This window comes from Hypanus sabinus, chromosome 19 (assembly GCF_030144855.1).
Source record: "Hypanus sabinus isolate sHypSab1 chromosome 19, sHypSab1.hap1, whole genome shotgun sequence".
Taxonomy (NCBI): Eukaryota; Metazoa; Chordata; class Chondrichthyes; order Myliobatiformes; family Dasyatidae; genus Hypanus; species Hypanus sabinus.
In genome coordinates, this window is record NC_082724.1 from 70,790,112 (window position 1) to 70,805,999 (window position 15,888).

The 15,888-nt window shown below is 47.1% G+C and overlaps 1 protein-coding gene across 2 annotated transcripts in view; it reads left to right on the forward strand.

The window, feature by feature from the left end:
- stab1 (stabilin 1) overlaps window positions 1-15,888 on the forward strand; it is a 323,963-nt gene that overhangs the window by 287,751 nt on the left and 20,324 nt on the right. For both annotated transcript variants that reach the window (XM_059944646.1, XM_059944645.1), the window contains exons 61-65: window positions 6,033-6,166; window positions 7,828-7,993; window positions 8,126-8,232; window positions 8,317-8,436; window positions 9,071-9,223. In XM_059944646.1, coding sequence (XP_059800629.1) covers window positions 6,033-6,166; window positions 7,828-7,993; window positions 8,126-8,232; window positions 8,317-8,436; window positions 9,071-9,223 — 680 coding nt within the window. The remainder of the gene's footprint in view (window positions 1-6,032; window positions 6,167-7,827; window positions 7,994-8,125; window positions 8,233-8,316; window positions 8,437-9,070; window positions 9,224-15,888) is intronic.

Sequence of the window (15,888 nt, forward strand, 5' to 3'; positions counted from 1 at the left end):
ATGAGGGCACATACCGCAAATGTATTTGTTGAGGAAGCATTCCTCAAGTTGCTAGAACGTATCTTGTGGTAGATACATTCAATATCGGCTGTGCTTCAGTAGCAGACACACAAAGTTGTTGGATGGATGTCAGTGAAGAAATGTTCGAACCTTGTGAGAGCTGCACTTATCCAAATTAGGGGTACCCAACTTGGTACAGATTGGCAATAATACGCTGGTCCTGCAGTCTGAAGCATGCAGGTACAGACCCCTATACTTTAAAACATAGACTAGTGTGTCAAGCAGTATTAAATCAAGGCAATAGTATTGTCCGGAAGACATTTTGCCACTCATCTGAGACGCTCCTTCAGTTCTGATCTATGGTGGGTAGTTTTCCAGTTTATAACTCTGTGAGTTGTTTAAATGCATGGCAATCACATGAGGGGCATTAGGAGTCATAGAGGTAATGAGAGGGTCATGAGTCTTAACTTTGCATGAATGGCGGTGTGAACTGTTGTGCTGAAGAAGCCTGTGGGATGAGTGTTGAAATGTCTTCTAGGCAACACAGCAAGTCCAATTGCCTTGATTCACTACTGTTTGAGATACAATGATCTGGGTGACTGAGAACTTTCACAGACTTACACTAGTGTGGGCTGCAAACTGCTCAACGAGTCACCATATCAGTGTGGAGTGACCACTGCCTGTGAGAGAGAGAGTGTAGACAGACTGCGGTTGCTTTGCACAGTTGTATGGGTTCAAGCTGCTCCAGATCAGTGTGGTGTGGGAAGCCTGGGCCAGTAGCAGCGATGAGCAATGGTTGCTGGATCCTGCAGACTCTTTCACTGGCTGGATGGGAAGGAAGCTGCTTGCTGCACAGCTCTCCCACCTAGAGGTGGCGCTGTGGTAAAAGGCTCAATGACTAGCATACATCCATATGAATGAAACAACTCTCCCATGAGAGGGAGGATGAACATCGACCCACAATCACTGAACTTCATAGGTGAGAGGGATGGGTGCTCAGGACACATGTCTCGCCATTCAAGAGGAATGAGGAGAAATTTTAAGTTTGTGTTTGTTTATTGTCATAAACATACATGCAGAGTTCATAAATGGCTTTTCAGCTGTAGTGCAATACATAACAAACATCCTGTAAGTTAACATAATATTAAATTAATGTAATGAGTGCTTAATGTACATGGCAAAATAAGCTTAACAATTTTAATGTAAGTTGAAGAGACAGCAAACAAAATACAGTAACATGTAGTGTTCTTTACATAGAATGCAATTTTCTCCCTGAGGCATGGAAGATATGTGGAGAAGTAATGGTCTTATTTAATGATGGAGTAAACTGGAGGAGCCATCATTGTTACTCTTAACTCTATTTTAATGTCTATGCTTTTAGTTATTATTAATTGTACTGATATAATTATTAAGCTACCATAGTTTAACTGGGATAATTGGTGTGGAGTACAGACAGCCTAATTTTCCCATCCACTGCAGAGGAATAAGTTTAGCAAAGATATTACACACTACCTTCCACTACAGCTGACCAACTGGTTCAGTGATCCATTCATAAATTGTATGCTGAGGGCAGAATTTGGGGTGGCCCAGCCATGCCTGCCATCAAAGCTGTGTCACTACTGAAGGAAAACCACTTTAGTGGTATAGCAGTAAGCTTTCGGATCTCACAGAACCAACCAAAGATAACACATGTTGAATCCAACAGTTTTCTGTGTTTGTATGAATTGACTTACATTTGTACCACACTTCTCTTCAGATGTTTTAAGGAATTAGACCATAAGACATAGGAGCAGAATTAGGCCATTTGGCCCATCGAGTCTGCTCCACCATTCAATCATGGCTGATCCTTTTTTTTTCTCTCCTCCTCAACCCCAGTTCCCAGCCTTTTCCCCATAACCTTCGATGCCATGTCCAATCAAGAACCTATCAATCTCAGTCTTAAATACACCCAACGACCTGGTCTCCACAGCTGCATTGGCAACAAATTCCACAAATTCACCACCCTTTGGCTAAAGAAACTTCTTCGCATCTCTGTTTTAAATGGATGCCCCTCTATCCTGAAGCTGTGCCCTCTGGTCCTAGACTCTCCCACCATGGGAAACATCCTTTCCACATCTACTCTGTCTCGGCCTTTCAACATTCAGAAGGTTTCAATGAGATTCCGCCTATCCTCCTGAATTCCAGCACATACAGCGCAAAGCTATCAAACATTCCTAGTATGACAACACTTTCATTCCTGGACTCATCCTTGTGAACCTCCACAGACAGACAGACATACTTTATTGATCCCGAGGGAAATTGGGTTTCGTTACAGCCGCACCAACCAAGAATAGTGTAGAAATATAGCAATATAAAACCATAAATAATTAAATGATAATAAGTAAGTTATGCCAAGTGGAAATAAGTCCAGGACCAGCCTATTGGCTCAGGGTGTCTGACACTCCGAGGGAGGAATTGTAAAGTTTGATGGCCACAGGCAGGAATGACTTCCTATGATGCTCAGTGTTTCATCTCAGTGGAATGAATCTCTGGCTGAATGTACTCCTGTGCCTAACCAGTACATTATGGAATGGATCAGAGTCATTGTTCAAGATGGCATGCAACTTGGACAGCATCCTCTTTTCAGACACCACTTATCAGAGAGTCCAGTTCCACCCCCACAACATCACTGGCCTTACGAATGAGTTTGTTGATTCTGTTGGTGTCTGCTACCCTCAGCCTGCTGCCCCAGCACACAACAGCAAACAGCAAACAGCACTGGCCCCCACAGACTCGTAGAACATCCTCTGCATCGTCCGGCAGATGTTAAAGGACCTCACTCTCCTCAGGAAATAGAGACAGCTCTGACCCTTCTTGTAGACAGCCTCAGTGTTCTTTGACCAGTCCAGTTTATTGTGAATTCGTATCCCCAGGTATTTGTAATCCTCCACCATGTCTACATTGACCCCTTGGATGGAAACAGGGTCACCGGTGCCTTAGCCCTCCTCAGGTCCACCACCAGCTCCTTAGTCTTTTTCACATTAAGCTGCAGATGATTCTGCTCGCACCATGTGACAAAGTTTCCCACCGTAGCCCTGTACTCAGCCTCATCTCCCTTGCTGATGCATCCAACTATGGCAGAGTCATCAGAAAACTTCTGAAGATGGCAAGACTCTGTGTTGTAGTTGAAGTCCGAGGTGTAGATGGTGAAGAGAAAGGGAGACAGGACAGTCCCCTGTGGAGCCCCAGTGCTGCTGACCACTCTGTCTGACACACAGTGTTGCAAGCGCACGTACTGTGGTCTGCCAGTCAGGTAATCAATAATCCACCTGCATCACTGTCAGCTTCTCACCCAGCAGAGCAGGGTGGATGGTGTTGAACGCACCGGAGAAGTCAAAAAACATAACCCTCACAGTGCTCGCTGGCTTGTCCAGGTGGGCGTAGACATGGTTCAGCAGGTAGACGATGACATCCTCAACTCCTAGTCGGGGCTGATAGGCAAACTGGAGGGGGTTTAAGTGTGGCCTAACCATAGGCTGGAGCTGCTCTAGAATGAGTCTCTCCAGGGTCTTCATGATGTGGGAGGTCAATGCCACTGGTCTGTAGTCATTGGAGCCACTGGGGTGCGGAGTCTTCTGTACAGGAACGAGGCAGGATGTCTTCCACAGCACAGGAACCCTCTGGAGACTCAGGCTCAGGTTGAAGACATGGTGAAGTACTCCACATAGCTGGAGGGCACAGGCTTTGAGCACCCTGGGGCTGACACCATCCGGGCCTGCAGCCTTTCTTGGGTGGAGACGTTTCAGCTGTCTTCTCACCTGTTCAGCTGTGAAGCCCACCGTGGTGGTTTCAGGTGAGGGAGGGGTGTAGTCACAAGAGCAGGGTGGGGGCTGTGAGGAGGGGTAGGAGGGGAGAGTGGAGTATGTGTTGGTTGGGGGCCGACAACAGATGAATCATGTGGGGGACGGGCAGGGGCCACAGTGTCAAATCTGTTGAAGAACAGGTTAAGTTCATTGCCCCTGTCCACACTGCCTTCAGCTCTTCTGTTGCTGGCTTGCCGGCACCCAGTGATGGTCCTCATTCCACTCCAGACCTCTCTCATGTTGTTCTGCTGGAGTTTCCACTGAAGCTTCCTCCTATACCTGTCTTTAGCCTCCCTGATCTTGGCTTTCAGGTCCCTCTGGTTTCTGTTGTTAACCAGAACAGCAAGCCCCCCTCCTTTACGCTTACCGCTCTCCGATTGGCCCGAACGGTCTGGAAGCCCTCTGTGGAAACGTTTTGGTCGGGTATGTCCTCGTGCAGCCACGTTTCAGTAAAACACATAACACTGCTCTCCCGAAAAGTCCTCTGACTCCTGGCTAGTGCTGCCAACTCGTCCATTTTATTACCCAGCGATCTCACATTGCCCATAATGAGAGAGGGGAGACATGGCTTGTAACTCCTCTTATCCATAAGTCTCTGTTGTCTTGACCTGGTCCTCCTCCCTCGCCTTTTTGATGCCCCTCTGCATCCTCTGTGTGTTTCCCTCTGGATTTCAGCAGGGGTATCCTCCACTCTGTTCGCTAAACCGGCAATCAGCTGGTCCCTGGAATAAACAATGTGACCATGCCCCAATGAGAAATGTCCGAATGTAAAAATTTCCAGTGCTAAAAACCAGAATAAAACTCTCTCTACCAGCATGTTAGAGAGGGTGCAGCTTCGCCGTGTTACCATGAAATAAAAAAATAAACAAACAACTTAAGTTAGGAAAGTAAGAAAACTAGTCGAAGCGGCTGTAACAGGCAGCATCCACAGGCGGTGCATGCGCACAGAGGCTCCTCTGGACACTCTCCAATGCCAGCACATCTTTTCTAAGATGAGGGGCCCAAAACTGTTCACAACACTCAAGGTGAGGCCTCACCAGTGCCTTATAAAGACTCAGCAACACATCCTTTCCCTTGTATTCTAGACCTCTTGAAATGAATGCTAACGTGGCATTTGTCTTCCTCACCACCAACTCATCCTGCAAGTTAACTCTTACAGTGTTCTGCAACTCGGAGTCCTGGAGTTTCTCCCTGTTTAGAAAATAGTCTGCACATTTATTGCTACTACCAAAGTGCATGACCATGCATTTTCCAACATTATATTTCACATGCTACTTTCTTGCTCATTCTCCTAATCTGTGGAAGTCCTTCTGCATCCTACCTGTTTCCTCAACACTACCTGCCCCTCCCCCAATCTTCTTATCTGCAAACCTGGCAACAAAGCCACCTGTTCCATCATCTAAATCATAAAAAGAAGTGGTTCCTACACTGACCCCTGTGGAACACCACTAGTCACTGAAAAGGATCCTTTTATTCCCACTCGCTGCCTCCTACCAATCAGCCAATGCTCTAACCATGTTAGTAACTTCCCTGTAATACCATGGGTTCTTAACTTGATAAGCAGCCTCATCTGTGGCATAATTAAGTATTAGATAGAAAAACATAGAAAACCTACAGCACAATACAGACCCTTCGGCCCACAAAGTTGTGTTGAACATGTCCCTTACCTTAGAAATTACTAGGCTTTCCTATAGCCCTCCATTTTTCTAAGCTCCATGTACCTATCCAAAAGTCTCTTAAAAGACCCTATCGTATCCGCCTCCACCTCTGTTGCCGGCAGCCCATTCCACATACTCACCACTCTCTGAGGCACCATAAACCTGCGTCCTCTTGTGTTAGCCATTTCAGCCCTGGGAAAAAGCCTCTGACTATCCACACAATCAATGCCTCTCATCATCTTATTGAAAATGATAGCAATACTTGTTCATAATTAAGTATTGGAAGTGATAGCAATGTCATTTTACAAAATAATCAGTAGTCTCCCCCTCCCCCCACTACTTTCAAATCTCTTACTATCATTCCTTTCGGTTAGTCCTGATGAAGGGTCTCGGCCCGAAATGTCGACAGCGCTTCTCCCTGTAGATGCTGCCTGGCCTGCTGTGTTCTACCAGCATTTTGTGTGTGTTGTTGTTTGAATTTCCAGCATCTGCAGATTTCCTCGTGAGTAGTCTCTTCTGTTCATTTTTTTAGATAAAACGGCTGGGGTGTTCCATTTGCAATCACCCTTCGGGAAGTACAAGTTTACCTTTGATGATGCAGCTGCTGCCTGCAATGCAGAAGGTGCCACTTTGGCAAGTTTTGACCAGCTTGCTACTGCTCAGCAGGTAAATGTCTACAAAGTATTCCACAGAGATCAGTGTGAGTGTGTGCACTTTAAATCACTTTTCATGCTGCGGGTTTGTTTGCCTCAGTAACTGCACTTGCTCATGTGTGTGTTTAGATCTCCATTGGAATCTCAACTGGGTGCCCATTAGAAAATGAGTGATGGTTTTCCAGAAGCCTCATGAGTCACTTTATCCTTCATTGTTTGTCCTTAAAGAAGGTGGTCACCAGTTGATTCTATTGCAGCGGTTAGGGCTGGGAAGGCAGTGTTCATACAAGTCCTTCACAAGACCCCTCTCAGTCTTCTAAACTCTAGTCTACTTACTAGCTTCATTTGTTGCTACGCTGTTTCCTGTCTTCCAGCAATTTTCAATCTGTAGCTGTGTGTTTTTCTTTAATTTACAGTATGACATCACATGGGACTTTGTAAACTTCTGATATTCACTAATGTTCAAAAATTATTACAGGTTATAGTTTTGATGAACCAGTTAAAGCAATTACTTAAAACAATTAGAGGTAAATTAATTCAGGTATGTAAATTGCTTGAAAGATGATCACCTTCCCTTTCAGCTGTGCAATTCTATTAAAAAAAGGCAATATTTCTATGTAAAATCTGTCTTTTCCTTTATCTATCCCTATTGTCATCGTCATTCACTTTGAACTGATAACTTCTTTTAGTCATTTTAGGCTCCTATTTTATCACAAACCTCCTTTCTACTCTCTTGTGTTCCTATTTTTGCCTTTTAAAATCTACTTATCTTCAACTTTGCCAAATTATGATTAACAGCCTGAAAATTCAGCAGGCAGAGCAGCACCTATAGTTGAGAGAAAGGGTGTTAACATTTTGAGGATTTCTTTTTGGGTAATCTAAGCCAGTCCAGAAAATCATCTGCTAAATCTTAACTTCCTTATAGATCTTATCTTTTGCCAGTGATGTGCTATGTCCAGTTGTTTCTTCTGGAATTCATTCAGTATGTTTCCATTGCATTTTAGTGACTCACATTTTACTTTCTAACCAAGCTACAATATGCTGGATATAAATCTGCCTCTGAGTCACAAACACAAATGCATTCAAGTCAAGTCACTTTTTTATTGTCATTTTGACCATAACTGCTGGTACAGTACATAGTAAAAATGAGACAACGTTTTTTCAGGACCATGGTGTTACATTACACAGTACAAAAACTAGATTGAACTACGTAAAAAAACAACATAGAAAAAATACTGCACTAGACTACAGACCTACTCAGGACTGCATAAGGTCACATGTCCTTATCATGTACAGAATTATCACAGGAATTTCACATAATAGACAAATGTGCAATATGTTAAAAATGTATTTTTAAAAGCATTGACACAAAAATATTTCAAAAGGCTTTATGCAAATTTCAACGGAAGTGACAACTTACTTCAGTTCCTTTATGGCCATTGATGGTTTTATACAACTTATAATTAACTGAATTATTACTAATGAAATGCTAAAACTTAACACCTTCAAGAGACTGCGTTGACTGTAAAATGTGAAAGAACTGTTGCAGTTAATTGGTACCAACACTAAGGTCTATTGATCTTTAATAGTAAACAGGTGGAAAAATACTAGTGCCTTGCAACCAGACAGAATTACTTACCAATTTTTTTTTCTTCCCTTGATTTATTTTGACAGTTTGGTTATCACCGCTGTGTAATTGGATGGATGGCTAACATGAAAGCAGGGTATCCCATAACCCACTTAAACCCAAACTGTGGTTTTGGCACCATTGGGGTCTTTGATTATGGTGTGAGGGCAAATCTCAGTGAATTATGGGATGCTTACTGCTTTAGAAAGCAAGGTAAGCACCAAGTTCAATGTATCGTCTGAATGAATTTACCATTTTTTCCCCAAAGGTAGAGCATCCAAGTATATTTGAGAATATTTATGGCCAACTTTTAGCTGTTTTTTTCTCTGTCACATTGCTCCCTAGATATTCAGTGTGTATGTAAAGAAGGCTTTGTAGGTGATGGCTATTCCTGCAATGGGAACCTAATGAATGTGATCTCCAGTCACACCAATTTTTCAATCTTTTATTCTGTAAGTATTGTTCTTCTGTAACCTTATTTGCAAAGTTTTTGTTATGGTCAACTGTGCACATTATTATTTGTTGTCTCTCATTAGAAATTGCTGGACTATGCCGAAGCGAATGAAAATGGAAGCAAATTCCTAGCATTTCTGTCAGATGAGACAACTAATGAAACATTGTTTATTCCGGTAGACTCTGGCCTTGAAGAAAGTGAGGTATAATGTATGGTTTCTCCTAAAGTTTTTTTCCTGCTTAAAACAAATCAAATATCATGAATAATGACATGAAATTGGGTTCCTTAGCTAGTAAGTTGGTTAAAGAACCTTAAATCAATAGGCTACAATGTGTGTTACCAAGAACATTGGCGATAGTTTCTTGTAATAGTTGAATCTCATCTGCATCCCATCACATCTTTGTTCTATAGAGAAAAAGCAATTTTACAGAAATTAGGAATCAGAAACAATTTCAAAGTTAAATTTATTGTCATGTATGTACAGGTATAATGTATAGAAACCTAGCATTAGAAATAAAGCATTCACAAGAAAAACAAATTATGAACAAATTATACTGCATTGAAAGGACAGACTGTCACAATGATCTGTGGCTCGGAGTTGAGAGATGTTCAGAGGAAGCATGAAATTCAAGCAGCCACGATCATTTACAAGATCTTTCACACTCAAACATGACCTTTATTGTTTTAAATGTGCTATTTAGATCCAAGCACTCCTTTGGCCTACAACCTGCTGGTTCAACTCTATTAAAAACTGAGCCATCTTGACAATTGCAGTTCATTGTAATGCAGAATGTTTCATGCAAGGTTAACATTTACTGATTTCTTATTGTGTCTAGACCTTGTCATGGAGTGATCTTGAAAACCACATCACCAGGAACAATAGTTACATTTTGTATGATGAGCTAACTGCGCATACACTTGTTTCATCCAGACTAGGATATGATCTTCATATTGATGAAGTTGCACCTGTAAACGACTCTCTCCCTGAGGTAAGTGAGACCACAGAGCAACTTTATTAAAACACAAGCTTGACTTTAAAAAAAAATACGTGTATGTTTCTAAATCTAGTTCTAGGAGAAATACGTTCATCAGTAGTAATTAAAAATGTTCTGAAAATCGCCGAAGCCATGTGGAGCAATAGATCCATTAATAATGTCCTCCGAGATCTTGACACCCAGGAACTTGAAGCTGCTCACTCTCTCCATTTCTGATCCCTCTATGAGGATTGGTATGTGACCCTTTGTCTTACCCTTCCTAAAGTCCACAATCAGCTCTTTCGTCTTACTGACATTGAGTGTCAGGTTGTTGCTGCGGCACCATTCCATTAGTTGGCATATCTCACTCCTGTATGCCCTCTCGTCACCACCTGAGATTCTACCAACAATGGTTGCATTGTCAGGAAATATATAGATGGTGTTTGAGCTATCCTAGCCACACAGTCATGAGTATAGAGAGAGTAGAGCAATGGGTTAAGCACACACCCCTGAGGTGCACCAGTGTTGATCGTCAGCAAGGAGGAGATAGTATCACCAATCCACACAGATTGTGGTCTCCTGGTTAGGAAGTCGAGGATCCAATTGCAGGAGGAGGTACAGAGGCCCAGGTTCTGCAACTTCTCAATCAGGATTGTGGGAATCATGGTGTTAAAAGCTGAGCTATAGTCGATGAACAGCATCCTGATGTAGGTGTTTGTGTTGTCCAGGTGGTCTAAAGCCGTGTGGAGAGCCATTGAGATTGCATCTGCCGTTGACCTATTGTGGCAATTGGCAAATTAGAATGGGTCCAGGTCCTTGCTGAGGCAGGAGTTCAATCTAGTCATGACCAACATCTCAAAGCATTTCATCACTGTCGATGTGTGCTATTGGTCATTAAGGCAGGTCACATTATTCTTCTTAGGCACTGGTATAATTGTTGCCTTTTTGGGGCAAGTGGGGACTTCTGTCCATAGCAATGAGAGGTTGAAAACGTCCATGAATACTCCTGCCAGCTGGTTGGTACAGGAATTGTCCTAACTTCTACAATTAAAATGAAATATTCATGAGAAATTTGGTTATGAATGGTTATCACTTATAGTTAAAGGAAAAGCTACATCCCTTAGAAATCTGAAATGAAAGAAAGGGTCATATTGTGGGTCTAAGGCACCTGTGCAGAACTAAAAGTTCATGATTCATTGCCTCTTTGCAACATGGAAGAAGGAGGGAGACAGAAAGAGAAAGATGGGGAGATGACTAGTTACCCCAGGAAATATACATCTCAGCTACATGTGAGGTGGCCAAAATAGACCACTCAATCCCTCGTGCTTTCTTTGCTCCTCAATAATTCCATGGCTGACCATATTAACCAATGTTCCATGCCACACCAGCCCCATGTCCTTTGATGTAAAAAAATCTATTTAATTTTCTTGAATATATTCAGTGATTAAGCCTCAACAGACTTTTTGGGTAGTAAATTCAGATTAGCTGTCTGAGAGAAGCAATTTCTTCTTGTCCTGCATGGCTAACCTTTTATTTTAAGTTTCTAACTAACCCTTAGTGCAAATAGCTTAATCTAGGGGTGATAGCCCCCAGACCAGCCAAACTAATTGTAGCGGTGTGCTACACGCAGCGCTAAAATTACGACACGGAGTCGGTAACTGCAGTCGAAGGAAAAAACTTTATTCGAAATCCTCAGCCTCACTTTTAAGCCTCCCTCAACCTGCCCCCCGTGGCGCAGAGGCTCCAAAGCTCTGTGCTCGCAAACCCCCGTAGGCTATCTAATTGTCAGCCGGTTTGGATGTGCCAGGAAATGGGTCGCCACATAACCCACCCCCCAGAACCGGCGATACACCCCCCAATGTCCACAGTCTGGGCCAAAACCTGCTTGGGAGGTCGGCCTCTGCGCCGAGGTGCCGGAAACTCGGCCGGTTGCGCCAGGTCCACATGGGCCGGTTTGAGGCGGTCCACCGTGAAAACCTCCTCTTCCCCCCAACATCCAGCACGAACGTGGACCCGTTGTTCCGGAGCACCATAAACGGCCCCTCGTAGGGCCGCTGCAGCGGTGGCCGATGCCCGCCCCTTCGTACAAACACAAACTTACAGTTCTGCAGGTCTTTGGGTACGCAGGTCAGGTTCCGCCCGTGCTGTGAAGTGGGTATGGGGGCCGGGTTACCGAGCTTCTCGCGTAGTCTGCCCAGGACTGCTGCGGGATCTTCCTCTTGCCCCTGTGGGGCTGGTAGGAGCTCCCCAGGGACGACCAGGGGCGCGCCGTATACCAACTCGGCCGGCGAGGCGTGCAGGTCGTCCTTGGGCGCTGTGCGGATGCCGAGTAAGACCCAGGGAAGCTCGTCCGCCCAGTTGGCTCCTTGCAGGCGGGCCATGAGGGCCGACTTCAGGTGACGGTGGAAACGCTCCACTAGCCCGTTCGACTGTGGGTGGTAGGCAGTTGTGTGGTGCAGCTGAGTCCCCAAAAGGCTGGCCATAGCTGACCACAGGCCGGAGGTGAACTGGGCGCCTCTGTCAGAGGTAATGTGGGCCGGTACACCAAAGCGAGATATCCAGGTGGTGATCAGGGCTCGGGCGCAAGATTCGGAGGTGGTGTCGGTGAGCGGGACCGCCTCTGGCCATCTTGTGAACCGGTCCACGATAGTCAGGAGGTAACGCGCTCTGTGCGACACTGGCAGGGGGCCCACGATATCCACATGAATGTGGTTGAAACGCCGGTGGGCGGGATGGAACTGCTGCAGTGGGGCTTTGGTGTGCCGCTGCACCTTGGCCGTCTGGCAGTGCTGCACATTTTGGCCCATTCACTGACCTGTTTGCGGAGTCCGTGCCAAACGAACCTGCTGGAAACCATCCGGACAGTTGTCCGGATGGAGGGATGCGTCAAGTTATGAATGGAGTCGAAAACGCGGCGCCGTCAGGCTGTCGGGACGACGGGACGGGGCTGGCCGGTGGCGACGTCACAGAGTAGGGTCCTCTCACCCGGGCCCACGGGGAGGTCCTGGAGCTGCAAACCGGAGACTGCGGTTCTGTAACTCGGAATCTCCTCATCCGCCTGCTGCGCCTCTGCCAGTGCCTCAAAGTCTACCCCTTGGGAAAGGGCATGAACGGTAGGGCGAGAGAGCGCATCCGCCACGACATTGTCCTTACCCGAGACGTGCCGGACATCCGTCGTGTATTCAGAGATGTAGGACAGGTGGCATTGCTGGCGGGACGACCAGGGGTCGGACGCTTTCGTAAACGCAAAGGTAAGCGGTTTGTGGTCTGTGAACGCGGTGAAGGGCCGACCTTCTAGGAAGTACCTGAAATGCCGGATTGCCAGGTAGAGCGTCAACAGTTCCCGGTCGAAAGCACTGTACTTGAGCTCGGGTGGCTGCAGGTGTTTGCTGAAAAACGCCAGGGGTTGCCAGCGACCTGCGATGAGTTGCTCCAGCACCCCACTGACTGCCGTGTTAGATGCATCCACTGTGAGGGCGGTAGGGGCGTCCATTCTGGGATGTACTAGCATTGCGGCGTTCGCCAAAGCTTCCTTCGTTTGAACGAAAGCGGCAGCGGACTCCTCGTCCCAGGTAATGTCCTTGCTCGGACCCGACATCAGGGCGAACAGGGGGCGCATGATCCGGGCAGCTGAAGGGAGGAAGCGGTGGTAGAAATTGACCATACCTACGAATTCCTGAAGGCCTTTGATCGTGGTGGGTCGGGGAAAGTGGTGGAGCGCATCTACCTTAGTGGGCAGAGGGGTTGCCCCGTCTTTAGTAATCCTGTGGCCCAGGAAGTCAATGGTATCGAGTCCGAACCGGCATTTGGCGGGGTTGATTGTAAGACCGTACTCACTCAGTCGGGCGCAGAGTTGACGGAGGTGGGACAGATGCTCCTGACGACTGCTGCTGGCTATGAGGATGTCATCCAAATAGATGAACGCCAAGTCCAGGTCCCGTCCCACCACGTCCATTAACCGCTGGAACGTCTGTGCGGCATTCTTCAGGCAAAACGGCATGCGGAGGAACTCGAAAAGGCCAAACGGGGTGATGATAGCCGTTTTGGGGAGGTCGTCAGGATGCATCGGGATTTGATGGTACCCTCGGATGAGGTCTACCTTGGAGAAGATCCGTGCGCCATGCAGGTTTGCTGCAAAGTCCTGAATGTGCGGCACAGGGTAGCGGTCTGGTGTGGTAGCCTCGTTCAGCCCGCGGTAGTCGCTGCACGGTCTCCAGCCTCCCGTCGCTTTGGGCACCATGTGCAGGGGGGAGGCCCATGGGCTGTCGGACCGCTGGATGATCCCCAATTCCTCCATCCTCTGGAACTCCTCCTTCGCCAGTCGGAGCTTGTCCAGGGGAAGCCGCCGAGCGCGGGCGTGGAGGGGTGGTCTCTGGGTCGGGATGTGGTGCTGTACACCGTGTCTGGGCATGGCCGCTGTGAACTGCGGTGCCAGAACCGATGGGAACTCCGCCAGGATCCTGGTGAAGTCGTTGTCGGACAGCGTGATGGAGCCGAGGTGAGGGGCTGGCAACTGGGCTGCACCCAGGGAGAACGTCTGAAAGGTCTCGGCGTGTACCAGTCTCTTCCTGGGCAGGTCAACCAGCAGGCTGTGAGCCCGCAAAAAATCCGCACCCAGAAGCGGTTGGGCTACGGCTGCCAGTGTGAAGTCCCACGTGAACTGGCTGGAGCTGAACTGTAGCTGCACCGTACTGGTGCCATAGGTCCTTATTGTGCTGCCATTCACAGCCCTCAGGGGGGGACCCGGTGCCCTGCTGCGGGTGTCGTAACCCGTCGGAGGTAAAACGCTGATCCCAGTATCGACCAAAAAACCGGCGTCCCGACCTTCTGTCCCACACATACAGGAGGCTATCCCGATGGCCAGCCGCCGTAGCCATCAGCGGCGGCTGGCCCTGGCGTTTCCCGGGAACTTGCAGGGCGGGCGACAACGGCGGGCTTCTGCACCCCACCGCTGGTGGTAGAAGCACCAGTGTTCATTGGGCCGGGGGTTAGCGGGCTCTGCGGCCGGGCCTGGACTGGTTTGCTGCCGGGAGCGTGGCTGGGAGATCTGTGCGATGGACGCCCCGCTCACCTTTTTGGCGTTCCACAGCAAGTCCGCCCGGGCTGCCACCTTCCGGGGGTCACTGAAATCTGCGTCGGACAGCAGCAGGCGTATGTCCTCGGGCAGCTGCTCCAGGAATGCTTGCTCAAACATGAGGCAGGGTGTGTGTCCGTCGGCGAGAGACAACATCTCATTCATTAAAGCCGATGGAGGTCTGTCGCCCAAGCCATCCAGATGCAGTAAACGGGCAGCCCGCTCGCGCCGTGAGAGTCCGAAAGTCCTGAGGAGCAGGGCTTTGAATTCCGTGTACTTGTCGTCTGCCGGGGGCGACTGTACGAACTCTGCGACCTGGGCCGCTGTGTCCTGGTCGAGGGAGCTCACCACGTAGTAGTAGCGGGTGTCTTCTGAGGTGATCTGGCGAACGTGGAATTGGGCTTCGGCTTGCTGGAACCATAGGTTCGGGCGCTGTGTCCAGAAACCTGGCAGTTTCAACGAAACCGCATGGACAGAGGCGGCGTCGGTCATTTCTGGTCCAAAAATCGTTTGGACCGTTGGAGTCACCAACTGTAGCGGTGTGCTACACGCAGCGCTAAAATTACGACATGGAGTCGGTAACTGCAGTCGAAGGAAAAAACTTTATTCGAAATCCTCAGCCTCACTTTTAAGCCTCCCTCAACCTGCCCCCCGTGGCGCAGAGGCTCCAAAGCTCTGTGCTCGCAAACCCCCGTAGGCTATCTAATTGTCAGCCAGTTTGGATGTGCCAGGAAATGGGTCGCCACATAATCTTGTTTGGGTGGATGCTGCACAATGTGGGCCCTGTTACTAATCAGTACCATGAAATAACAATCAGTACACAATATGCGATTAAACATTGAGCTTTATAATTCTTAATTTGACTATTAGTAAAGAAACAAAACTTAATTAGTAAAGAAACAAAAATAGAAAAGTGCCCATTCTCATGAAACAGTCTAATGCGCAAATGTTGGAGCTTACGGTTTGTCCATTTGTTCCCATTGTGCTCCTCTTAGTGTAGCTGACCCTTGGACTCTCAGTCCACTCCGTCTGGCAGTCTAGCAACTCTCTCCATTCGCATCCTCTCTCTTCATCACCCCTCGAAAAAGACCGCTAATTCCCTGCTCCCCAGACACACAAGAAAGAACAGCATCCCACTCATTGGCTAGCATGCCCCGTTATCTCTAGACATAACCCAAACATTGCTGCTACAGAGAAACCATTACCTTAGCAGTGGAACATTACAGAGGCCATTACATTAGCAGTGAAACTTTACAGCGTGTTACACATCATTTTCCTTGTGAAGCCCCATAGAAACATTTCAATAGAGATCACATCTCACTCTTCTAATGTTGAAACTGTACAGGCCTTTTACACAACAACCTGTCATCCCAAAAATGAATAGTGGAAGAAGAGGCCAGTCAAGAATTAAAAATACAGGACATCTGAAATGTAATGAGGAAATTCTAGAACTTCAGTGTAAACAGGAACCTCACGATATTTAGTATCCACTGCTCGAAAGAAATCTTGAGGCAATGCTGGTACACAATTGCATCTCGGTTGTGAACTGTCCAGCAAATATTACCATCTGAAGAAGAGGGATGCTTATTGTGAGAATGCTGTTCTT